The sequence below is a fragment of the Pongo abelii genome, chromosome 1 (assembly GCF_028885655.2).
Source record: "Pongo abelii isolate AG06213 chromosome 1, NHGRI_mPonAbe1-v2.0_pri, whole genome shotgun sequence".
NCBI lineage: Eukaryota > Metazoa > Chordata > Mammalia > Primates > Hominidae > Pongo > Pongo abelii.
In genome coordinates, this window is record NC_071985.2 from 93668261 (window position 1) to 93694054 (window position 25794).

Here is a 25794-nt window from a genome sequence, read left to right on the forward strand (position 1 = left end):
ACATCTGCAGTTACTTACCTCCTCCACTGAAGTCTTGAACCCCTCCAAGTCATCCATGAGGGTTGGAGTCAACTTCTTCCAAACTCCTGTTAGCATGGAAATTTTGACCTCCTCCCATCATGAATCACAAATGTTCTTAATGGCATTTAGAATGGTGAATCTTATCTAGGGTTTCAGTCTTACCCAGATCCATCAGAGGAATCACTATGTATGGCAACTCATGCTTTACAAAATGTATGTCTTAAATAATCAGACTTGAAAGTCGAAATTACTCCTCAATCCACAGGCTGCAGAATGGATACTGTATTAGCAACCATGCAAACAACATTAAATCTCCTTGTACATCTCCAGGTGCATTGTCAAGGAGCAATAATATTTTGAAAGGAATACTTTTTTTCTGAGCAGTAGATCTCAATAGTGGGCTTAAAATATTCAGTAAACCATGCTGTAAACAGATGTGCTATCATCCAGACTTTGTTCCTTTTCCAGAGCACAGGGACACAGGCAGGGTAAAATTAGCATTCTTTTCTATTTATTTATTTATTTTGAGACAGATTCGTGCTCTGTCACCCAGGCTGGAGTGCAGTGGCATGATCTTGGCTCACTGTAACCTCCACCTCCCAGGTTCAAGCAGTTATCCTGCCTCAGCCTCTCAAGTAGCTGGGAGTACAGGCGTGCGCCACCACACCTGGCTAATTTTTTTTGTATTTTTAGTGGAGATGGGGTTTCACCATGTTGGCCAGGCTGGTTTCGAACTCCTGACCTCAAGTGATCCTCCCCACTCGGCCTCCCAAAGTGCTGGGATTATAAGCGTAAGCCACCATGGCCGGCCTTTTTTTTTTTTTTCTTTGTAGAGACAGGATCTTGCTCTGTCACCAAAGCTGGAGTCCAATGATCATGATCATAGCTCACTACAGCCTTCTTTTTTTTTTTTGATTCAGAGTCTCGCACTTTCTCCCAGGCTGGAGTGCAGTGGCGCAATCTCGGCTCACTGCAAGCTCCTCCTCCCGGGTTCAAGCGATTCTCCTGCCTCAGCCTCCCGGGTAGCTGGGACTACAGGCACCCGCCACCACACCCGGCTAATTTTTTGTATTTTTAGTAGAGACAGGGTTTCACTGTGTTAGCCAGGATGGTCTCAATCTCCTGACCTTGTGATCTGCCTGCCTCGGCCTCCCAAAGTGCTGGGATTACAGGTGTGAGCCACCGCACCCAGCCTCACTACAGCCTTCTAACTGCTGGCCTTAAGTGAAACTCCCACCTCAGCCTCTCAAGTTGCTATAACTACCGGCATGTGCCACCATACCACACTAAATAATCAACGTAATTCTTAAGGGCCTGAGGATTTTTGGAATGGTAAATAAGCACTGGCTTCAACTTAAAGTTACCAACTGTATTAGCCCCTAACACCTGTCCTTTGAAGCTCTGAAGCCAGACATTGACTTCTCTCTAGCTGTGAAAGTCCTAGATTGGCGTCTTCCTCTAATATAGGCTGTTTTGTCTACATTGAAAATCTGTTGTTTAGAGGAGCCACCTTCATCAATTGTCTTAGCTAGATCTTCTGGATAACTTACTGCAGCTTCTACATCAGCACTGGCTGTTTCACCTTGCACTTTTACGTTATGGAGATGGCTTCTTAAACTTCTTTCATTAAACTTCACGAACCAACCTCTGCTGGCTTCTAACTTTTCTGTAGCTTCATCACCTCTCTCAGCCTTCATAAAACTGAAGAGTTACGGTCCTGCTGTAGATTAGGCTTTGGCTTTTAAGGAAATATTGTGGCTGATTTGATCTATCCAGACCACTAAAAGTTTCTTCATATCAGCAATAAGGCTGTTTCACTTTTTTTTTTTTTTTTAACGGAGTCTTGCTCTATCACCCAGGCTGGAGTGCAATGGCATGATCTCGGCTCATGGCCAACTCCGCCTCCGGGGTTCAAATGTTTCTCCTGCCTCAGCCTCCTGAGTAGCTGAGATTACAGGTGTGTGCCACCACACCTGGCTAATTTTTTGTATTTTTAGTAAGGACAGGGTTTCACCATGTTGGCCAGGCTGGTCTCAAACTCCTGACCTCATGATCCACCTGCCTTGGCCTCCCAAAGTGCTGGGATTACAGGCATGACCCACCGCGCCCGGCCGGCTGTTTCACTTTCTTATTATTCATGTTTTCACTGGAGTAACGCTTATAATTTCCTTCAAGAACTTTTCCTTTGCATCCACAACTTGGCTATTTAGTGCAAAAGGCCTAGCTTTCAGCCTGTCTTGGCTTTCAACATGCCTTCCCCACTGAGCTTAATCATTTCTAGCTTCTGATTTTAAGTGAGGGATGTGTGACTATTCCTTTCACTTCAACACTTAGAGGCCCCTGTAGGGTTATTAATTGGCCTCATTTCAATATTGTTGTGTCTCAGGGAATAGGGAGGCCCTAAGAGAGGGAAAGACTTGGGGGAACGGCTGGTCGGTGGAGCAGTCAGAACACACACAACCTTTGCTGATTAAGTTTACCGTGTTATATGGGTGCGGTTCATGGCGCCCCAAAACAATTACAATAATATATCAAAGATCACTGATCACAGATCACTATAACACATATAATAACAATGAAAATGCTTGAAATATTGCAAGCAATTACCAAAATGTGATGTAGAGACCCAAAATGAGCACATGCTACTGGAAAAATGGTGCCAACAGATTTGCTTAAAGCTGTGTTGACACAAATCTTCAATTTCTTGCTTTGCTTTCCTTAACCTATTGCTGTCACCTATATGTCCCAAAACCTTCAATTTCTTTAAAAATTCTGCTACCTGTGAAGTGCAATAAATCAAGGCATGCCTGTATACTCTCTCCTGTTATCCTGTCTCCAGCCTCTGCACCCCCCTCAGCCTCAACCCCTCTGCACCCCTGCCCCTGGCACCTTCCCACACCTGAGCTCTGCGTTGTTACCCTGTGGAAATGCCACCCTTTAGGGAAGTCTCCAACTTATTCAGTCTGTAACTGTCAGAGCACACAGGTGGCTCATCTATCTTAGCAGTTACTGCATGTCACTGGTACTTTAATTCAGTCAGCCACTCAGCCTTTTGGGGAGCATTTGTTGAGTGCCTACTCTGTGCCAAGGGAGAGCTAATATTGAGCATAAGCACAGGATTCTTGCCTTCAGGGAGCTTACAGTCTAGTGGGAGAGGCAGAGATTAATCAAATAATCACATAAAGAAAGAACACATTAAAGAAGTGCCTGGCACCCTGTAGGCCTTCTGCAGGTACCTGGTGAGTGAACACAGCTGCAATCAGGGCTGTGAAAGACGTACAGAGGGTGGACGCTTCCCTGAGGAGGAGGTGTAAAGGAAAAGCAGGGGTGAACAGGTGAGTGGGGGAGGAAGGGCACTCCAGGTGTGCAAGTCCCTGTGCCAGAAAGAAGAGTGGCCTACAGGAGGACCTAGAGGCCGGTGTGACTGTTGTGCAGTGACAGGAACACAGTTCAAGGTGAGGCTGGAGAGACAGATGGGCCAGGCAAAGCAGGGCCTTTAAGGCCTTCAAAAGTTTTGATGCTGGCAGAAGAGCAAAGGGGCACCTATGAAGGCTCTCAGGTAGGGAGTTACTAACCAGCCTGTATTTTGAAATTATGAGCCGTGCATTGGAAGGTTCACTGAATCAATGGAGGAGGCCAGTTAGGAGGCTACTGCTAGAGTTAATTGGGTTGGGTCCATCTCCCTACTAAATGGTAAGTGCCCTAGGACAGAACCTGTGCCTGGTACCCTTCTAAAATCACAGAAACACACACACGCACAGAGCCCAGCCCAAGCGTGCACAGAAAAGGTACCCCACACACACGTCTGAAATCAGAGTTACCCAGCAACTTCCAACCCACCAGTTTATGTACACAGGGCCCTGGGGGCCTTGGGAGCAGTGGGTTGGGAAAGGGAGCCAGGCATCTTGCTGATCAGCGTCTCCCATGGTAGAACCCGGGAACGAGGCTCCCATCACTTGCTCCGTTAAGTGTTGTTCATGTTCACGGCCTGCCGGTCCACTCCCTGCTCCTGGCAGGGGTACACTAGGCTCTGTCCCCAGCCTTGAGCAGCAACAGCCAGGTGTGCTGGCCTCTGCCACACCATCCTGGCTCCTCAACGGTCCTGGCGTCGAAGTGGAGGTGATGGGGGATGCCGTACTGGAGGCAAGTCATAATGTCCAGGGATGTGGCTGTTCTTGGGTGAGTCATAGTGGCCGGGGGGTAGGCCCGGAGGCAGAGGGGGCTGGGAGCCCACAGAGTCTCGGTCTGGAAACATGAGGACAGGATAAGAGGGAGTAGCTCCTCCCACCACTCTCCCCACTCCCACCACTCCCACTGTGCTCCTCTCCTCTTCAGCCTCTTTAAGGCAAAGAGAAGGAGACGGGGCCTGGATACATACACCAGTTTACTATCAGCTGGCCGTGCGGCTCCAAGCAAAACGCTCTTAGCTCCTCAGCTGCCAGTGGAGAAAGCCACCTCAGCCCGCCCACCTCCCAGGATATGAGGAGACTTTATCACCTGCCTGGCTCCCTACTTTTCTGGGTACCAACTCCACCACTCTGGTGCTGTACAACCCCACTTCAATCCTGAGCCCTGCGAAGTAGGTACACCATACTGTTCTCCAGATGAGGACACAGGCTCTGAGAGGCCACGTCACCTCCCCATCGTGCCTGATTTGAGCCTGAAGCTGACCCCAAAGGCCTCACTCTTGGTGCCACATCATGCCTTCTCCTCTCCCTCTGTTCCTTCTGTTTTTCTGCCTCCCTTGTCCCAGTTCTCTGCTGCTCCTGCCAGTGGAGAGGGAGGGCTCACCATGGATCAGGGGACTGGGCTGCTCATAGGTGCCACTGTCTCTCTGTGACTGGGGTTGCCGCCGCCTCTGGCTGTCCCAGAACTGAGGAGGCTGCCTGGGGGAAGATCCTGAGGGAGGGCCTTTCATCTCCATGTAGCTGCTCTCCCGGGGGCCCCCTGGCAAGCTGGGCAGGTCCCGGATGGTGGCATAGGGGTTCTCACTGCTCAGGGAAGCCACACTGGCCCCGAGCTCCTCTTCAGAGATGAGCCCTAAGGATAGAGGAAAGAAGTCAGGCTCCATGGAGGCACTGGTTCCTTAGCCCCAGCTCAGCCGCCTCCCTTGTTGGCCCTGTGCCCATACCTTTATTATAGAATGGACCTGGGCCATTGCTGTAGCTATAGCTGTAGCTTCGGTCCAGGCGGCTGCTCCCTGAGGAGGAGGAGGCAACTGGTAATCAGCCCTCTGTCCCCTCCCCAGGCTCACACTTCCTCTAGAACTGGGGCCCAGAGCCCCCGTCTCCAGACACACACACTCAGACGTGGCATCTGGGCTGCACACATCCACCCGCACCAGAGACCCTGGCCTCCCGGCACCTACCCCTGTCCAGAGGCCCTGGAGGGGGCTCCCGGCGGTGCTTCCAGTCAGCAGGCAGGGTGGTGTGGTTATCATGCCCTTGGGCCCCACCTGGCCGCTCAGTGGCCTGCAGGCTGGCAAAGAGCGGGCCTGGAACCTAAGAGGGGACAGTGCAGGAGGGAGAGCAAGAGGCAAGGACAGGGTTTTCCAGAGAAGCAGGTCTGTGCGCTTCCCTCCATAGTGCACCCCCTCCCCCGGCACTGACCTTGTTAGGGGGTGGGGGGTTTGGGGAGCACTGCGACAGGGTGTGGTAGCTGGGGTTGGAGTAGTAGTGACTGTAGCTCGGAGGGACATCTGCATGACAGACACAAGCACAGGGTGAGCTCAGCAATGGGCAGGAGTCCAAGAGAGCTGTTTTGTCCCCGGAGATCAGTACTTTGGCCTCCCTGATCTCCCTTCCTCCCTCCTCCCCACTCCTCATCTTCCCTTCGGGTCACGCCCAGCATCCACTCTTGTGCCTACGAGCCAGCCACTCATCTGTGCCCCAGGCCCTGTGCCAGCTCACCTGGCATGACATACTCGGAGCCATCCAGTCGCCCGCTGCTGTAAGCCACAGCCAAGTGGTGGTGTTCCTTGCCTTTTTGCCAGTGCCGATAGCCAATGAACAGTGCCACCAGGGCTACCACAAGGGACCCCAGCACTGCAATGCCAATCACTGCACCCAGCGAGTTATACGCTACTGGAGTGGTCGGCATCACTGTAAAGGGCTCCTGGATTCCTGTGTGGGATGGGGTGCTCACTCAGAATGGCATCTTGGCTCTGCTGCATGGGAGAGGTGCTCAGAAGGGAAGTAGGGACTGTATGAGGGGCCTAGGTCCCAGTTCCCTGGGGACAATGGGTGGGAAGGAGAGAGCAAAGAACTCACCAATCCTGCAAGGTGCACCACTGTGCCCTGGGGGACATACACAGGCCCCAGTCTCTGGGTGGCACTTTTCTCCAGGACCACACTGGCATGGCTGGGAGCAGTTAGCACCAAATGTCCCCAGAGGGCAGCCTGGGGAGACAGCCAAGAAGGCAGGCCGGCATCAGAGCAGCCAGGAAACTCTAGTCTCCTTTTTGGGTAAGGGTTAAGTTGGAGGCAGGGGCCTGGAGTTCCCCTTCTGTTGGTACCTTCTAAGCAGTGGTGTCCAGTCCAGCCTGGGGGGCAGATACAGCTCCCATCCTGGGGATGGCAGGTCCCACCATGGTGACATTGGCAGGTCTGGGCACAGTTTTCTCCCCAGTGTCCTGGAGGGCATGCTACGGGAGACAAGGGGCCTGTCTGGGGGGGCGGGTACAGCTTTTCCTGGATGAACTCTCAGCCCCCAGCATCACTGAAGCCTTTAGCTCAGCTTTGGTCTCCCTGGGGACACCAAAGCTTTGAACAGTATCTGCAACCAATGACTCACAAATGATTATTTCCAGCCCCATCTCTCCCCCAAACTCCAGACCCACATGTCCAACTACCTACTCAACATCTGCACTTGACTATCTAATAGCCACTTCAAAATAACGTATTCAGTGCCACACAACCGAAGGCTTCCAAGCTACCCCAGATGGATTTTTGTTTTGTTTTTAACATAAGACAGAAGTAAACGTCTATCCTGTTTAAGGCATTATTTTTGTGTGTCTAACGCTAGCAATAATCTAATAGTAGTTGTAACCAGATTCTATGGAAAAACTCTTCACCAAGATGACTTCCTTCTTTACCCCGCCTGCTGGTAAGCTGAAATTCGGCCTTCTTCATAACAGCCTGTTTCCTCTTTCCAAACTCGTTTTACTTGGCTTTTTTGGACTAATCTTTTCAATGATCTTAATACATTTTTGTGGGGGAAAGGCTCACAAAATAAAGAAATACATGTATTTATTAATATATAAATAAAAATAAACTGAAAATTGCAAAAGAAAAAAAGGGCTGGGCGCAGTGGCTCACACCTGTAATCCCAGCACTTTGGGAAGCCAAGATCACCTGAGGCGGGTGGATCACCTGAGGTCAGGAGTTCGAGACCAGCCTGGCCAATATGATGAAACCCCAGGGGTCTCTACTAAACATACAAAAATTAGCCTGCTGTGGTGGCGTGTGCCTGTAATCCCAGCTACTGGGCAGGCTGAGGCAAAAGAATTAACTGAACCAGAGGCAGAGGTTGCAGGGAGCTGAGATCGTGCCACTGCACTCTAGCCTGGGCAACAGAATGAGACTCTGTCTCAAAAAAAAAAAAAAAAAGAAAGAGAGGGAGAGAAAAGAAGAAAGAAAGAAGAAACAAAAGAAAGAAAGAAGAAAAGAAAGAGAGAAAGAAAGAAAGAAAGAAAGGAAAGAAAGAAAGAAATCAATCAATCAATCAAGAGAAAATGTCCCAAGCTAAGCCTATGATGTCCCCCGCTCCCATAAAAATACTGTTCTTCCCAGGCTTCCCATGCAGAAGGGCAGGAATTTTTTCCCCCTGACCTGTTCACTGCTTCATCCTTAGCACCTAGAACAGTACCCAGCATGTAGGTGGTGCCCAGTAAATATTTGCTCAAGGTGGGCCCAGAGGCTTTTATACCCGGGAGCTGGGGGACAGAGACCTCCCGTCCTCAGCACCCCCTCTCAGCATGCACATGTGCTCAGACACACAAGCTACCACATACGCTGGGAGCAGTCGGGGCCTGTCCAGCCAGCCAGGCAGTAGCAGGTCCCGTTCGAGGGGTGGCAGAAGGAGTGGTTAGTGCACTTGCAGGGCACACAGCGTTTGCCATAGCGGCCAGGCTGACAGGCTGGGGGAAAGGGGTACATAGTGATTGCGGGCAGAGGCCAATCCTCAATCAGCCCTTACCCCACCGTCTCCCTCCCTCCTTCCCACTGCAGTAACTAGTCTGAAGACAGGTCAGAGGAAGAGACCGGGGGTAAGGTCGGGGGCGGTGGGGGGGTGTGCTCTGGCATCTGACACTACACTGCCCCCCTGCTGGTGGCAGGTGGAAGGGGCAGTAGGGAGCCTCACATCTCTGGCAGGAGGGGCCTCGGAATCCGGGTGCACACACACAGTTGCCATTCTCAGGGAGACAGGTGCCCCCATTCTTGCAGGTGCAGGTGTTGCTACAGTTGACTCCCCATAAGCCCTCAGGGCAGGACAGGTGGCAGCGGGCGCCTGTGGGAGACAGCAGTCGGGTGTGCCTGGCTGGGCCCCCTTCAGTTCCAGGGGGCTCTTCTGGACACATTTCCTATAGATGCATCCCCCAATCCACAGTAGGCCTGGGGCCCCAGAATGCTCACCCATCCAGCCAGCCTGGCACTGACAGCGTCCATGAACAGGGTCACAGCCATCAGAGTGGTCACAGTCACAGTGACTGGCACAACCTTCTCCAAACTGCCCCTTCTTGGAGAAGGAGTGGGGAGCAGGTAGGCCTGTCAGCTGGGGGACGCCATGCCCTCCCCTCCCCCAGGCAGACAGGCTGTCCAGCACTCACCGGACAGGGAAGCTGGCAGTGGGCCCCATGCCACCCAGGGGTGCAGGTACAGGCTCCAGTTTGGGGGCTGCAGACTGCCTCATGGGCACACTGGCAGCTGGCATTGCAACCGAAGCCCCAGGTTCCAGGTGGGCAGGGCACAGAGCAGTTACCACGCTGCCAACCTGGAGGAGGGGCCTGGTAGGTAGGTATGGGGACCCAGCTCCCCTCCTGAGCAAGCACACAGTGGGAGCTGGCTGGGCCAGATTCTATGCTATGAGCTGGGGTGGGGTGGTGGGTGTTCACGACACCATAGAGGAGAAAAGCTTATGAACTATTTGATGTGGAGCAGAAGGCTAACTGCCTTCCAGTGAGGTACCACCCCATTGTGGGTCTGGGGTGCCTTCTGCAAAATAAAGGGGATGGCACTAAACCCAAATATTTACAGGGGCCCCATCAGGTAACTAAATGACTTATACAGAGGATGTGCCAGACAATAGGGAGTAGTGGGGACTGAAGATGGGAGACTTGTTAAACTTAATAGAGAGGTAGCCAAACAAAACACAACTGTATCAGAATCCAGCCTAAAGCTTGCCAACGTGTCACTCTGGCAGATGTGAGGCCCTTCCCAGCATGGTAATTGTGTTTCTGTATGACTGAGGGTGAGGGATGTTCACCGGTGAGGTGGCTTTTGGCCTCGGCCTTTAAGGACAGGTAGGATCTTTGTGGTTGAAGAAAAGCAAAGTGGATATTCCAGGAAGAAAGTAGCCTGGATACTTTCCCTGTGTCCAGCTGCAGCCCCTCCACCCTTACCCAGCAGCCGCTCCCCTGCCCTTGGCCTACCCATACTCTTGGACTCTCCCTTCTTCCCTTGGCCATCCCCCAAGTCTTGTCTCTGGGAAACTCCATCCTATTACCTTCCTTGCAGATACACTCGCCGTCGATGGGTGAGCAGGCGATGGCATTTTCACATGAGCAGCGTGCAGAACAGTTGACACCGTAGGTGTCAGGAGGACAAAGACTAGCACAGTGAGGGCCCTGAAAGAGGGTGAGCGGGTGAGAGGGGCGGCCCATTCCTTGGCCTCTCCACCTGACTCGCTTCCTTGCAGCGGGGCGCGCCTCACCGTGTAACCCGGCGCGCACTGACAGAGGCCGCTGGTAGCCTGGCAGACGCCGCCGTGCAGGCAGAGACAGTGCTCCTGGCACCCTGGCCCGTGCGTGTCCTGCGGGCAGCTCTCATTGCAGTGGAGGCCCGCCCAGCCCGGCAGGCAGGAGCACTCCCCGTTCATCGGGTGGCAGCTGGGGGCAGAGGCGGGGGCGTGGCGCGGTCTGAGCCGGGCAGGGGCAGGGCAGCTTCCCCGACCCCTCCGCGTGGTCAGTGGGATTCGCACATCCCTGAGGTAAGGGGGCCACTAGGGAGGCTCCGCGCTGTTCTGAAAACGGGGTTGGGGCAAGTAGCGGTACCCCAGGCCCCTCCCGGCCCCTGAGGTCCCTCCCTTTCCCCTTCTGTGACACCTGTCCCCCTTGGATATGGCCCTGGCTCTGTGGCGACTTCGGCCAGGAAGACCTCCCCATTGGCCTCCTGATCCTTTGACCACATGTCCCGCGGCCCACCTGAGGCTGTGCTCCGGGTCGCAGGTGCAGGGGGCCTGGCAGCTGAGACCGTAGAAGCCGTCGGGGCAGAGGCGATCCGTGCAGCGGTCCCCAGTGAAGCCGTGTTCGCACAGACATGCGCCGTTGGCCGGGAAGCAACGGGCGTCCGGGGCGCAGTCGCACGTCTCAGCACAGTCCTGCCCAAAGCGGCCCACCGGGCACTCCTCCCGGCACCTGGGCACCTAGCTGAGTGAGCCTGGCGGCGCCCCACCTCCTCCGTCCCGTCTCCCGCCCGCCCCACGCCACTCACCGATCCCCAGTGTAACCCGGAGCGCAGCGGCACTGCCCAGTGAATCGGTCACAGAGGCCGCCGTTGTGGCAGCGACATTCCTGGGAGCAGTTGGGTCCATGAAAGCCCTCTGGGCAGGGCAGGGAGCAAATGGTGCCCTGTGGGGATGAGGGGTCAACAGGGCCCCAGGCACCCAGCCTCCTCCCCAAGGCCACAGGACCCCTTAACACCCCCATAACCACAGAGCTCACACCCCTCACTCACACCCTCCTTGGAGCCCTGCTTAGCACCACCCACAGAATTCTCCCCAGACCCACACCCCATGCCCACAGGCCCCATCCTCCATACCATCCAGCCAGGGGGGCAGCTGCAGGAGCCCTGTGGGGTTTGGAAGACACCTCCATTTTGGCAAGGATGGGTGCTGGGGCAGAAGAAGCCAGAAGTGCCCTGGGAACAGGACACGTCACAGCTGCAGGACAGAGTGGGTGGAGTCAATGTGCAAACAAGAAATAACTGCTTCCCCTCTTGCCTCCAAGGACTGCCCCCACAACCCCCACCTCAGGACTTAGTGATTCACACTTGCTCTTTCCTGCTGGGGACTGTCGAGTCAGAAAGCAAAGGTTTCCAGGACTGGAAATGGCAGGGACACCCTGGCACCGGCAGGTGGGGGTGAGCAAAGAGCCACGGGTGGCATGTCTGCCTCTCGGGTGCCCCCACCTCCTCACCTTGGCTTAGCCTGTTCACTCTCGGGGAACATCTGTGTTCACTCTCGGGGAACATCTGTGCTACTGTAGTAGGCTCAACTCCACGAGCCCCTCCACAAAGTGTGATCCTGATTTCCACCTAGGTCTACCTTCTCCCTCCTGGGACTCCCCAGCTCCCCCTGCACCCTGCCTTGCAACAGGGTTCTCTGGGTCCTTGTCCCAGCCTCACTTTGCAGCATGCCTTCACACACGTGCTACCTCATGTTATCTTCACAGCCACCCTTCCATGTAGACAATACTATTCTCGTTTTACAGACAGGAAACAAGCCCACGAAGAGTCAATGATTTGCTCAAGGTCACTCCACTAGTGAGGAATAGGATCCACTGGGAACAGGATCTTGGCCTCCACACCATCCCCACACTTGGGGCCCTGTCTGAGTCGCCTCATTTCCCCACATAGGTCTGTGTTGCCTTGTGTCTGCGACCTTGTTAAAGTGTCATTCCCCCCATTACATACCTGGGTCCAGTTCTCTCTGCGGGGCAGAAGCAGGCTCCAGTCTGGGGATCACAGGGTGCCCCGTGGCACTGGCAGTGGAACTGGCAGGCAGGGCCATAGTAGCCAGGGGTACAGGACTGAAGGCAGTTCGGGGGCTGCAGACCAGAAGAGCAAGAACATACCCCACTCTTGGGATCACACGAGCTGTTGTTGCCGCAGCTGCAGGGCTTGTCACACTGTGGCCCCCACATTCCTAGGGCACACTCTGTGGGATAAGGAGGCGGGAAGGGGGTCACCAGGGGTCTAGCCCCTCCCCAGCCTCCCCGTCTCTGTCTCCCAGCCCCCACAGGCCCACCCTGTCTTCCACATCTCCAGAAAAGGCAGGTAGCAGCAATGGGACTCTGGCGGGTAATCGCCCCGGGGTCCTAAGCACCGTGTCCTGGTAGGGAGGGTGTACCTGAGGGTCCTGTGACCCTGAAGTCACAAGAGGCCACTCCCTGGGGTCAGTAGCAACTCACCACTGGAACAGTCATCGCCCCGCCAGCCTGGCACACATTGGCACTGATTGGGTGCCACACAACGGCCATGGACACACTCCTGGGCACAGAGCGCTGGGACAGAGATGGGTGTGGTGAGATGTGTCCACCCCTGCCCCTACCCAGCTTTTATCCTGCAAAGCCTAACCCCACCTTCTTCCAAAACCAGGGACCTGAAGTTCTCCAAGCCCCAATTCTGCCTCTAAGATAAAGATGAGGGGCAGCAACTCAGGGGGAGAACTTAGCAAGATGCCAGTGTTCTGGGTTCCCCTGTTCCTTTTTGTGAAATTGTCCGAGCACCTTGTTGGGAAAATGCTTTGGAGGAGATCCTCAGAAGGGGACAGGACATGGACACTGTCCAGAGAGACGGCAGGTGGGGGCTGGGGTTCTCTGGAGAGCAGTGTTTGCAGAGGCTCGTGATGGGCAGTGGCTGAGGGAAGTGGGAGGAAGAGGAAGACAGGCTCCAGTCATCACAGGGTACTGGGAGGGGGGTGCAGTGGGGGCAGGAGAGACTGGATAGTGACAAGTCAGAGACCAATAGCGACAGAGAGTGAGAGAGAGGAAGAGACAGAGGCAGACCCAGACACCAAGTCCTGAGACACACAGTGACAGAGAGACAGAGACAGCGCAAAGACAGAACAAGAGCTCTAGGGCAGACAGCAATTCAGAGACACTGTTGAGGGACATGGAGAGATGGGGTGGGAGACACATGGGGCCGGCTGGAGAGAGGGGTGTGAAGTGGCGATGGAGAGGGAGGTGCTGATCCGCATCCTGGGGACAAGGCCAGGGAGAGGAGAGGAGGGGGGAGCCCAAAAGGGCAGAGGAGTAACCCCATTCTAGCGGGGGCCGGGAGGGACTCAGAAGGGTAGGCTAAGCTCCCCCCATTCCATTGCCCCACCCCGCTCCCTAACCCAACCCTGGACTCACGGACACAGAACCCCCTGCTCTCATAGAAGCCATGGCAGCACTGCAGGCGCTGGCGGTGGTCCGTCTTCACCACCTGACGGTACACGGTCCGGTATACAACCCTGCGGAGGCCAGGAAGGTGGCCCTCAGCCCTCCCTGCTGTCCGCACTCACCACAGTGTGGCCAGGGGGAGGCCAGGGCAGGGGCACCGCTTAACACTCTGGGCTGAGGGCGCATAGAAAGCACATTCCCCGTTTGAGGTTGCAGTGCACTACGATCTCGCACCGCACTCCAGCCTGGGTGACAGAGCGAGATCTTGTCTATTAAAAAAAGAAAGAGCATTCCCTTCTTGCCTCCCCCCGACCCCACAGGCACATACTGTCACATGCATGCGTACCCTAAACACACATACACACATTCACATATACATCCCATACACACGTACCCGACACAGACCATGCAGAATGAATCCCTAGAAGCCAGGAGTTTCCTCTGAGTTTCTGAGAAGCGAACAGGCACAGAGGGCCAGGGGCCAGCCTGAGGCAGCGACTCAGGTAGCCCATCCACCCATGGAGGACGAGGAGCACTCACTTGGGCTGGGGGCAAGTATGGGGGCCCTCCCAGGGCCGCTCGCAGGGCTCTGAGGGGAGCAGGCTGAAGGGGCGGGAGTGGGACTCCTTGGTGGTGGTAGTGAAGCTGCAAGACAGGGAACAGGGTCAGGGCTGAGGGCGGGAGGAGGCCTGAGCGGCCACGACGGGAAAACGGCCATGAGGGCTTGGCCACAGTGGGGAATCCACAGCCCAACGCTGGGGCTGCTCCCCTAACCTAGGATGGGACCCCCATCCTGTCCCACCTCTCAAGTCTGGAGGGCTTCTCCCAGAACTGGAAGGTTCCTGGGATACCCTCCGTCAGAGCCCCCTTCCCACTCTATTGGACTGGAGCCTTCCATTTTTCTCTCTCTGCCCTCCCTCCGTGTATGGAAAGGGTGAGCGAGAACTGACTCCTGGGCCCAGCTGGCGGAGATGGGCTGAAGTATTTCCGGCTATATTCTGCCCTGGATCTTTTCTCCCCGCCCTGTTTCCTTTGCTCCCCCTGGGCCAGCCCCTCTGCTTGCTCCACAATGAATGGCTCCCACTCTGCGCTCTGTTCCAAAGTTGGCCTCCCACAGGAACTAAGGGACAGGGACAGAGAAAGGATGGTTCAGAGACTGAGACAAGGTCAGAAATGGGGCTGGAGTCAAAGGCAACCCACAGAGAGGAGTAGAGAGAGCAGAAACAGAGAAATAGGCGGGAGGGGAGAGACTGGAGAGAAGGAAGGAGGTTAAAGAAGGACCAAGAAGAGGACCCCAGTAGGGACAATAGGGACAATCGGGAGCTAGGGCTTGGTGCCCTCAAGGTGCAACAGGGGCCCTCTCACCTTTCCCAGAAGCTGCAGGTGTTGGGATCACTGGGGTTGAGAGTTCCAGCCAGCCGCAGGCCCACAGCCAGGAGAAGGAGGGGACACAGAGGCGGTGACATTGCAGAGACCTGCAGCAAGACCGGCACAGAGTGGGCAGTGGCGCTGCAACCAGCAGCCTGGAGGACCTGTCTGCAGAGATCTGAGCCGTGGGCATGCAGAAGAGACCAGACTTCGGCCCCGTGTCCTCTGGCCCCTTGCTCTGAGCTCCAGCTCCCCTACACCTCACTCCTGAACTGCAGTCACTTCCACGCCTCCGGTCTTTGCTCATAGTTTGCTTAGACACCCTCACGTCTCATTCTTCACCTGGAGTTCCCGTCTTTCAAGGTCTAGTTCAGGTGCCACCCCTTCCCTCCTCCACTTCCTGATCCTCATTGGCAGAAGACCCCACTCATTCCTTCTGGGAGTCCCAGTACCATTCACCCCCACCCCACTGTTCCAGTGCCTGCTCCCTGACCATGACTTCCAGAGGCCAGGACCCAGTGCGTTTCATCTCTGAATCCCCAGCCCCCAGCCCAGGCCCTACCCAGGGCACTTTGATATTTGTACCAATGTGTGAGACTGGAACCAGTGAGAGGAAGTGATGAGGGACTCAGCTTTGGGCTCAGTCAGAGGAAGAACTTTCCAACAGTCAGAGCGGCTCAGGAATAGAATCGGCTACCTCAGGTGGTGAGTTCCCTGTCACTGGATATATGCAGGCAGAAGCCAAAACCAGCCCGACGAAACGCTGTCAGGGGTTTCCTGCTCTATGTGGTGGGAGTGGGGCTGGGTCCAGGTGACCTCCCAACCAGTGGTGTGCTGGAACCAGCTTATACGGGCCCAGAGAGCCAATTGTACACGTCTCTTCCTAGCAATATGTTCAGTGATGTCACGTGAGTAGCTTGAAATCAGGCATGGGGGGTTATTGACACCAGAGAAACTAGCAAACACTAAAACCCAAGGCCAGTCTCCCTCCCAGAGTCAGTTGTGACACCTTAGCCAGCACACCACAACACCCAACTCTAGGTGCCTGAAGAGGTCACCAACCTGGCCTTGCATTTAAGGAAAAGCTCCCGCCTCCCTCAGACTGTCCTGTCAGCCATTTGGAAATGGGGTCCTCTCCATCCCCACCACCCCTGGCTCCCAGGACTTCAGACGACTCTGCTGCCTCAGCTCCTGAGCTCAGGAGAGGCTGAGTTACCGCAGTGCCCATCCCCACAGCCGGCTTCAGGTTCTGCATTCCGTGTTCCCAAAACTTGCTCTGGCTCCCTGCTCTACGCCTCCCTGAGGCGCCCACATCTGCTTATAATTTTTCTGAGATGAGAGAAAGGTCGCGGTTGCTGGCCCCTTACCCCCCTGAGTATCTCTGGAATGTTGCTGCGTGGCCCCACCCCACACCCCACACCCACACACTCCCAGGGTCCCCACAGCCACTCTCAGCCCCAAGAAGGGCGGCCCCTCCGTCCCTCCAGGTCTAGGCTCCTAACTTAACCCCATCTCATCCGCCCATGTTCCTCCTTCACCTTTAACCCTCCAGCAGCCAAATCTCCAGCTTTTCATCCAGGATGCTGGCCCACCTCTCCTCCCAGTGCCAGGGTCTACCAACCCATCCAGTGCAGCCCGGCCGCATGCTCCATCACACTTCCCGCAGGGCAAATCTCAGCCTCTAGCCTCCTCTGTGCTTCCTCCTATCCATCCTCAGTCCCCAAGTAACTCACCAGGTAAGGCCTGCCCACAACTCAGCCCCGGGGCCTGGGGCCTGGGGCCTGGGGCCTGGGGGCCAGGGAATGTCCTGGGGGATCCCAGCGTTCAGGATATGAAGCCTGAAAACAGGAAACAGAGCCTGGCTGGGAAGAGGGACAGCAGGGAGCGTGACGGGGGTGGCTGCATCCCCCCACCATCCTGAATGCAGTGGGTAGCATACGGGAGGGCCATGACCAGAAGCCTCTTTCTGGCGGCTTGTCTCCAGAGCTCACACTGTGGCCCCCTCTGAAGGGGAGAGGCTACGATCAGGAGTGCCCTAGAGACACTCCCCAGAGTCTGTCCCAGAGCTCCACCCCCACATCACCCAGACACATCCCCACTCCCAAACAGAGTCATCCCTTCTCCCAATGTCCCCAAACCATCCCCTCCCACCCTGCCCTGCTCCAGCTATCTTCCCAGGCCCAGTGCCCACTCCAGGGCTCGCTCTGCCTAGCCCCAGCTAACCTTCTCTCTACCTCTCCCTCAGTGTGGTTGGCAGCCAAGGCCCTGGGCAGGACCCCGAGCCCTCCATACACCTCTGCCTGGTCTCTCGGTCTCCACACTCCCCTCTTCCCGGACCCTCAGCTCTGGCCCTGGCGTGGGGCCCCTGTGCTCCAACTGCAGCTCAGTCTGTCTGAAGCCAGGCTCATCACCCTTGTCCCTGGGTAAGCCTCATCTCCTGAGACACACAAGGACTCCCCAGCCATCCCCCTGCCCTGGATCTGTTCACAGAGCCTATGGCATGGTGGCATGGACAAAACTTGTCGCAGGAAGGACTCGAGTTAAGGCCCAGGGAGGAAGTGCCATATAGGTTGAGCTGTTGATGGGCCGAGAAAAGGTCCTTCCTCCCATTCCTGTCAGCCCCTACCCACCCAAGTCCTGTCCCTGTCACCTCCTCCCAGCCAACTTCTGGAGGACACGGTTCACCTGGGGGGATTTGAGATGGACTGAAGGACTGAGGAGCATGAGGAGGGGCTGACTCTCATCCCCACCCACTTCTGGCTGGCTGGGAGCTTAGCTGGCTGGAGGGGTGGGTAGGTTCTGTTTTCCCAAAGGTCCTCAGGGTAGGGCCGGAGTGTGGAGGAGGCATCGGCTGGTCAGCCCAGGGGCTGGAAGCCAGGGTAGGGTCAGGGGATATTAGTGGGTGGCCCAGGGAGGGGACGGAGGGGATGGGGCTCCTGGCAGGAAGAGGAAGGTTTTGGCTTGACCATCCTCTGCCTCTGAGAAGGGAACACAGGCCAGACCATGAGCCCAGAGCCCCAGCCTGGCCTCCAGGCTAGTTCCCATCTAAGCCTTTGTCCCTGAGGGGCAGGGCACCTGAGCCCGGCCCATGCTCCCCCAACCCCTTCCAGCCACAGCAGCAATGGGCCCCAAGAGATTGCAGATACCCCTCAAGGGAGTGAAATGAGACCACTCCTGGGCCCCTGTTCTGCCCTGGGGGCCCACAGTGCACTCACTGAGGGGGACCCTGGAGCACCCCCACTGCAGGCTTGCTTCTTCTCATGCAGAGGTCCCCTCCTGTTCCCCTACTCAACCTTCACCCTCCAAGCCTCCGGTTTGAGGGACTCAAACACCTTCCCTCCCAAGAATCATAAGGTGACCCCACGTATCGTTCACTGAGCTGTGACAGGCAGGGTGTTGAGAGATTTACATGGATCATCACATTTAAAGTTTACATGAACCCCTTGTAGTAGGTGTTATGGCCCACTTCAGAGATGAGGAAGCAGGCACAGACACAGCCAGGAGTGTCAGAGCTGGGATCCAAATCCAGGCTGCTGGCAGAGGACTCCCCATGATTCTATTCTTTCCCAAGCCCAGATGGGAAGCCCAGGGGCTCTGTATCTTCTTTTTAAAAGTGTCTCTTATGGGGGTGGGGGAGCTAGCAGGGGGTTGGACAGGAGAAGGGGATGGGGGTGGGGGCTGCCACAAGAACATGATCAGAAGCGTGGGAACTGAGATGTGTTTACAGTCAAGAATGAGCTGACACTTCTCTCTCCTCCACCTCGAGATGCAAATCGGCTGGGCTCCTGGCCAGGCCCTGAGATCCCAGTCCCGCCTGCGCAGCCCAGCATCCCTGTCCTCTCAGCCTCCGAGCCCACACAGAAGACCAGATCACCCTCCCTGGGCTTCCCCAAACTCCAGCTCAGCTGGTTCCCTCTGGTGGGGAGCCCCCCTACCCTCACTGTGCCCCAGCCCCTCCTAGGAGGAAGGAATTGAGTGTGGGCTCTGGGGGAGCAGGGGTGGAGGGGATTAGAATTCCTGGTGGACAAGAGGATCCATTTCTATAGAAAGCAGAGAGTAAGGGTGATGGAAGTGAGACAGCCGAAGGGACTTCCCCACGGGCTCCCTTCCAGCTTCTCTGGGAAGTCATGTAGCATAGGATAACCCCTCAGCTCTGCACCCCCAACCCCTGCCCAAGTTCAAGCCTGGGTGTGAATCCCAGCCTGCAGTTCCCTCACCTAGAAAATGGGGGTGAGATTAGTGCTTCCTTTGTAGGGTCGCTGTGCAGACTAAATGAGTTGATCTAGATAAAGCGGTTAGACCCAGTACCTAATATGCTCAGTTAACATTAGCTGTCTCCATGATAGCGTCCTCAGTCCCACTCTTCCTCCTGCACCCAATGTGGCCCCCATCCGCCCTCCCCTTGGTGCCTTTGGGTATTAATTCCAGGAAAAACCTTCTTGTTTTTTTCTGAAGAACCCCCAGGATGATCCGGGAATGGGAATGGGGCCGCAAATGCTGACAGAGAGAAAGGAAGTGGGGGCGGGAGGGGGCCAGGCTCCCCCGAGAACCTGATCCCCCAAAACGATGGGCTGCCCGCCAGGTGCATCTTCAAGCCAGATGCGGTTGGCAAGGCAGAATGCCTAAATTCTGCTTCCCCAAGACCTGGGCCTAAGCACCAACCCCACTTCCTTGCTCGGTCCGACTGCCCCCTCCTCTCTTCTCCATCTCCCTCTTTCTCTCATCACTTCCCACCCTGGAGTACAAAGCTTCTAGTCCTATCCCTGTTACTTACAAACTGTGTAACCTGAGTTATAATACATAACTTGAGTCCTCTGATCCTCCATCTCCTCATCTGTAAAATGGGAGACTAGCACTCCCCGCCATCTCTCAGCGCCCTGCAAAGGTTGGAACTGTTGGTTCCAGTGACCATTCTGGAACAGAACCTCAGACCTCAGACTAGAGCCTGCTCCGCGGATGTGTGTTGATGCAAAAACAGAATCCTCCAAGCTCCAGGGTTTCTGCCTCTTCTTTTTTGACTTTTTTTTGTTCTTCATCAGAAACTCTCCTATCTGCCTTTCCCCATCCCCTTCCTTCATCAGCTTCTTGGTCTCTGTCTGCCTGCCTCTCTTCTTCCGTTTGTATACTGCCATGTACAGTTGTACGGTGTATTTACTGCATAACAGCATCCACTTTCAAGGGCAGAGTGGAAGCTGAACTCCAGCTACAATCCACTCACTAAAGCCATGCGTCTTAGCTTGGTGCTAAGGTTGTCTTGCCCTGTATCTCTCTTGTCTTTCTGTCTGTCTCCCTGTCTCTGTGTCTGTTTCTCTGTGGCCTTTTCTAACCTATCTTTGTCGTGGAGACAGGATCACTTAGTCCTTCCCACCCAGCAGTGAGATCCCAGTCCAAAGACTTCTCCCCTCCCTCCCCACACAGGGAGCTCCCCCAGCAGCCTGCTGCTCTCCACAGGCTACCCAGTACACCCATGTACACACTCGCACACTGAAGCACAGAGCACTGCCTATATCCCGCCTGGCCAGGCCCTCGGCACGCCAGGCATGTCTGCCGGATGGAGAAACAGGAAGCCTGCGTGTGCAGCCAGAGTGCGCCAGAGGCTGGGCGGGAAAGGGGCAGGGGTGAGGGGCTGGACTTGTGTTCTCTGTGGCTCAGGAAACAGAAGCTAGAGGGTCCTAGGTCCGACCTGTTTACTCATCAGGAAATGGGGCAGCTGCAGAGATCCTGATTCACACATCTATCGCACCCCTCCCAGAGGGTGTCGCCAGTGCCAGTCCCAACCCTCGCCGCCACCCTGGAAGGTGCTGGTGATTGTCATCCCCATTTCGTAGGCAGCACAGTGGAGGGTCTCAGGTAAAATGCCTTGCCAAGGGCTGTCTGGCTGCCAGGGGCAAGAGCAGGATTCAAATCTGCTTCAAAGGACAAAGCAGTGTGGGGAGGTAAACCCTGGGTGACATAGACTAGGGAGCAGTGCCCCCTCAGGCCCACCCTGCTCATCGCCACCCCGATAGTGCTTTCAGAAAGTGCCGTGGCCACTGCCCCTCTCTCCCACTCTCTGTGGCTCCCTACACACCAAGAAAGAACACCCAGGGGGCCAGCCCCTACAAGGGGGTCCAGCTTCATTGCCTCTACCCCTGCGCTCCCATCACACTGGACAGCCGCTGACCCCACATGCCTCTCACCACACCGCCACCGTGGCTCAGGCCACCCCTACCCCTGAAATGCCCAGGTTCTACCCAGCCTCAAGGCCAGCCGCTTCCAAGAAGCCCCTCAGTGGCTCCAGGCTCACACCCTCCTCCCTGCTCTCCAGGCCTTCCTGCAGGCTCTCGGCACAGTTACCACAGACTTGCATGGCCTCAAGGAGGCCGGGGTTGCTCTTCCCCCTGAATGCCCTGAGGCTGGCTCCCAGCTGGACATGCACCTGTCCCTGGAGGCTCCACACCTCCCCGAACCCCAGCCAAAGTCCTGGCACCAGTGTACCTCCTCTGGAAGCAAGTGGAACTCACCCAGGCCAACCCAGGAGTTCACAGCCCCTGACATACTCCAAGTCTGCTGGGCTGATTAGGCTGATGGATACCCTATCTGTGATTGCTGGTTTGTGAGTCTGGTTTCCCCACCAGGTTGGACTCCCTCAAATCTTATTCCTCTCCAAGGCTCTGTGAGCAGGCCTGGGTGCCCCCTGGGTGTTTCCTCGCGGCTCCCATCCTATGAGTCATTATGCTTTTATTAAAGTCAGTCTGCCTCACTGGACTGGAGCTCCCCGGGGACAGGGCACTTCTCTGCCTTCCTCACCACTGTAACCCCAGGACTGGCCAGCACCTACACCCAGGATGGCCGGCACCCAACAGGCAATAACTAAACATTTGTGTGGAGTGGATGGACTGATACACCCTGAAATCTTTCTGACTCCAGTGCGCCTTGACTTTCCCAGGAATGGGAGAGAGGAAGAGATGCTCAGAAGCTGTGGCTTCTCCCCGTACTCCAGACAGTAGAGCTGGGCCCTTGTCTCGGGGGCCCTCAAGACACAATGAGGTGAGCGTTTGATGAGATGTTGGAAAGTGGAATGCAGAAAGAACTTTTCAACGTTACAAAGCAAAAGGCGGCTCCAGACTTGCCCTCCTGACCTCCAGCAGGAATTCCTCAGGGCCGGCCTCCAAGTTCCTATGGGATGAGTGCACAACAGCACCAGGCCCTGAGTCACCTGGAGGTGGAGGGGCATGCCCACACCGCCTGAGCCCTCATCCTGTGCCTCCCCATCCAGGGCCAACACCCCCTCACTGTCCACTGCACACGTCTCCCGCTACACAGAGGGACTGGGCCCCAGGTGCCACTTCATGGGGGTAGGACGGAGGGCAAAAGCGGGAGGGCATGAGCACCCACCAGCAGTGAGCGCGCTACGCCCCAGGGCCCACCCACCTGCAGGGATCCTGATTCACACATCTATCGCACCCCTCCCGCAGGCTGTCACCAGTGCCAGTCCCAACCCTCGCCGCCACCCTGGAAGGTGCTGGTGATTGTCATCCCCATTTCGTAGGCAGCACAGTGGAGGGTCTCAGGTAAAATGCCTTGCCAAGGGCTGTCTGGCTGCCAGGGGCAAGAGCAGGATTCAAATCCGCTTCAAAGCACAAAGCAGTGTGGGGAGGTAACTCCTGGGTTACCTCCCAGGTACTGGGATATTAATTACTGTGCCTCGTTAAACGTGTACTGTGGCTAGATCCTGTCTTTCAGTTCTCCCAGCAGCCTATAAAGTAAGCGCTATTATGCCTCCCATTTTATGAAGAAATATTCCAGAAAGGTCCAGTGATTTGTCTTGGGCCACACAGGCAACTGAAGCCAGAGCAGGGATTTGGGCCAGGTCTATGTCATTCCAAAGCCTGTGCTGCTTTCTTTTTGTTTTATTTTGAGACAGGGCTTCACTGTGTGCCCAGGTTGGAATGCAGTGGCGTGATCATGGCTCACTGCAGCCTCAACCTCCTGGGCTCAAGTGATCCTCCCACCTCAGCATCCTGAGTAGATAGGCCCACAGGTAGGCACCACCACGCCCAGCTAATTAAAAAAAAAATTGTAGGGATGCAATCTCATTATGTTGACCAGGCCAGTCTTGAACTCCTGGCCTCCAGAGATCCTCACGCCTTGGCCTCCCAAAGTGCTGGGATTACCGGCATGAGCCACCTCGCCTGGTGTTTCCAGTGTGCTGCTTTCTAACCTCGTAGTTTCTCTTTGGTCTTCTGACTTTCTCCTCTCCCTCTGTCTCCACCTCCTTTTTGTTCTATCCCTAGGTCTCTGCTCTATTTTTCTAGGCTCTATTTTTCTAGGCTTTTCTCCCTCCGGGCATTTTGTTGTAATGAGTCTGTGCCTCTGCTGTGTCTCTGCATCTGTCAGCCTCTGTTTGCTTATTTATGTCTGTCTCTATCTCTGTCTTTGTGTTTCTCTCTCTCCTTCCCTGTCTTCTCTGTCCCTTCCTTCTGGCTTCTCCCCCGCAGGTTAGATGACAGGAGCCAACATCCTCCCCAAAGCTAGGATGGCACCCCAGGGTCCCCCATGAGTCCTGGGAGGCCTCTTTCTCAAGGCTCCCAAGGCTCCTCAGAGGAGAGGCTTGGGGAACACCGTGGTGGAGGCTCCACCTGGCCTCAGCCTCCTCCCCAGCAGTATCTGTCGGGTGCGGGGAGGCACACAGCAGCCCCATGACCTTCTATCTCTCTCCAGGTTTCCGACTGGTGGATGAGGCTGCCTGGAGCGTGAGTTTCCTCTTCTGGGAGAGTCTGATAGGAGATGTTGAGGGGGGACAGAGGGTGGAGGAACAGATGCCAACTCTCAGCTTCATCCTCCAGTGGAGAGAGAGGAAGGCAGAGAAGTGAGTCTGGCCAACTCAGCTCCTAGAGATGGCAGCCCCACCTGCAGTGGGGAACATGGTGGGTGGGCCTTCGGAGGCCTCAAGAGTGGGAGAGGCCACACAGCAGGGAGGAGACACAGGAGACAGGAGGGCTGCGCCCACACCCTGGCTTATGACTGGCTCACAAGCACACACAACAGGCCCTATACCATGAGCTGGTTTTGAGTGGGGTTCAGATATGAGCTCCCCCGTCTCCAACCATCCCCCTAGCACAGGCCAGCTTAGGCCAGGGTTGAGAGCTGACACCCAGCCCAATCCTGCCGGAGCTGAGGCCTGGCTGAGCCTGGGAACCTCAGGCCAGCACAAGCTGTTCCTGTCCCCGGGGACTAGGGTCACAGCCAGCCCCAGGAGAGGCCACTCATAACAGGCCAGAACAGGGGAGTGGAGAGCAGCTACTGGAGGCTGGAGATGGGGGTGGGGGTGAAGGGTGGCCTTGCTGGGGCCTGGGCTCCTGGACCCCCCACACACCCACCTGGCCCTTAGCACAACTTCAGATCATCAGCCTGCCAAGTTTTCTGAGGATCCAGATGCCCGGGACCTCAAGCTGAACCCCCGGTCCTCATAACTGGCAAAGATGTGAGAGCCGGGGACCTGCAAACCTGGGTCCTTCCCCTACATCCTCCCTCAAACATTTTTCCCCGCTGGGCAGAGAGGTGACACTGATAATCTGTTTATCTAGTGTCATTCAAAGCAGGAGACACGTTTTTGCTCACTTATGCCTCACAACCCATGAGGTAGGCCCTATATTATTCTCCTTTAGAAATGAGAAACTGAGGCACAGAGGTCAGGTCTCTTGACCAAGACCCCACAGACAGTAAGCTGCAGAGTGGAGGGTGGCACTTAGGCAGTCTTGGCTCCAGTGTCGATGCTCTTGTGGCTACACTTCCCTTGAAAGCCAAGGACAGCACCCGGTGCCGGCCAAGGACAGCACCCAGTCTTCTCTTCCCAGCCCTGGGAGGGGGCAGGGAGCCAGGCTGCCCCTGACTCACAAAGTCCGGGGACCAGGGGCTCAGGGAACAACCTCGCTAGCATTTCATCTCATTTACATGTTCATTACGGAAGGGAACCCACAACCCATCCTCTCTGGCCCCCTCCACTCTCCCCTTCCCCTCCTTCACGTCTCTCTCCATCCGTCCCTCTTTTCTACACTCCTGGGTCTGGGGCCTCAGACTCCAGTCGAGGAGGGGGACCTCAGGGACCGCACGCCCTTTCCCCGGGGCAGGGTGGTCTCCGGGGCCGCACCACCTGGGCCTCCCCTGCCAGGGGGCGCGCAGTCACTCACCTGCCTTGGGGCCCCGTCTCTCCTGCGGCCTGGGGTAGGAACCGCCGGGGTCTGCGAGGAGGACGACTGGACAGCCGAGGACGGGGCGAGGGTCCCCGCTTCGAGCCCCAGCCTGACTGCGGGAGCGGCGGGGAGGCGGGACGCTGCTGATCGCAGGGCCGGGAGGGGCGCCGAGGGGCGGGGGGCAGGAAGGGGGTGGGAACTCGGGCCCTCGCCAAGGCAGGAAGTTTTGACAAGGAAACAGGAGCCGGGGGAGGGGAGATCCAGGCGCCCGGGAGGGAAAACTGTATTCTGGGTGGGATCACAGAGGCCGACTCTGCGCGGCCTGGGCCAGAAGCAGAGGGGGATGATAAGGGGATGAAAAGGGGAGGTCAGCGCAGGGTCCTAGGGCCCCAGTCCCTCGCTAGCGTCCCCTCGTTGTGCGGCCTGGGTTACTTAACCTCTCGTGCCTCAGCTTTCCTATCTGCAAAGTGGGATTGTGGGAAGGAATCAATGAGATCGCCTACGTCGGGCACTGTCCAGTGCTGCCCAGCAACCGTGATCTTAAGACCCCGCCCGGGCACCGCATCCCGCTAGCCTCAGAGAGGCTGACAGGGCGAGGCCTCTCCTCTCCTCCTGCCGCCCCTAATCGCACTGCGGAAGGCCAGGCGCGGTGGCTCATGCCTGTAATCCCAGCACTTTGGAAGGCCGAGGCTGGCCGATCGTGGAGCCCAGAGTTTGGAGACTAGCCTGGCCAACATGGCAAAATCCTGTCTCTACTAAAAATACAAAAATTAGGGCCGGTCGCCGTGGCTCAGGCCTGTAATCCCAGCACTTTGGGAGGCCGAGGAGGGCGGATCATTTGAGATCAGG

At 56.1% G+C, this 25794-nt stretch overlaps 1 protein-coding gene across 3 annotated transcripts; it reads right to left on the reverse strand.

Annotated features, from left to right (window-relative positions):
- Window positions 1-2483: 2483 nt before the first annotated feature.
- Window positions 2484-25074, reverse strand: PEAR1 (platelet endothelial aggregation receptor 1). Of its 3 annotated transcripts, none has more exons than XM_002810002.4 (23): window positions 24943-25074; window positions 14768-14877; window positions 13943-14047; window positions 13373-13473; window positions 12428-12520; window positions 11931-12174; window positions 11058-11178; window positions 10731-10867; window positions 10442-10654; window positions 9952-10126; window positions 9745-9865; window positions 8849-9012; window positions 8655-8757; window positions 8383-8529; window positions 8033-8158; window positions 6536-6664; window positions 6291-6419; window positions 5931-6143; window positions 5631-5719; window positions 5390-5522; window positions 5153-5221; window positions 4813-5061; window positions 2484-4266 (listed from the first exon to the last, which is right to left on the reverse strand). In XM_002810002.4, the coding sequence occupies exons 2-23, from the start codon at window positions 14866-14868 to the stop codon at window positions 4115-4117; spliced, it is 3114 nt and encodes a 1037-aa protein (XP_002810048.3). In that variant the 5' UTR covers window positions 14869-14877; window positions 24943-25074; the 3' UTR covers window positions 2484-4114. The 3 variants fall into 3 exon arrangements, with proteins under 3 accessions (XP_002810048.3, XP_054407037.1, XP_009241113.3); XM_054551062.1 differs by lacking the exon at window positions 24943-25074 and adding an exon at window positions 16504-16766; XM_009242838.3 differs by lacking the exons at window positions 13943-14047; window positions 14768-14877; window positions 24943-25074 and adding an exon at window positions 13797-13930.
- Between the last annotated feature and the right edge of the window lie 720 nt (window positions 25075-25794).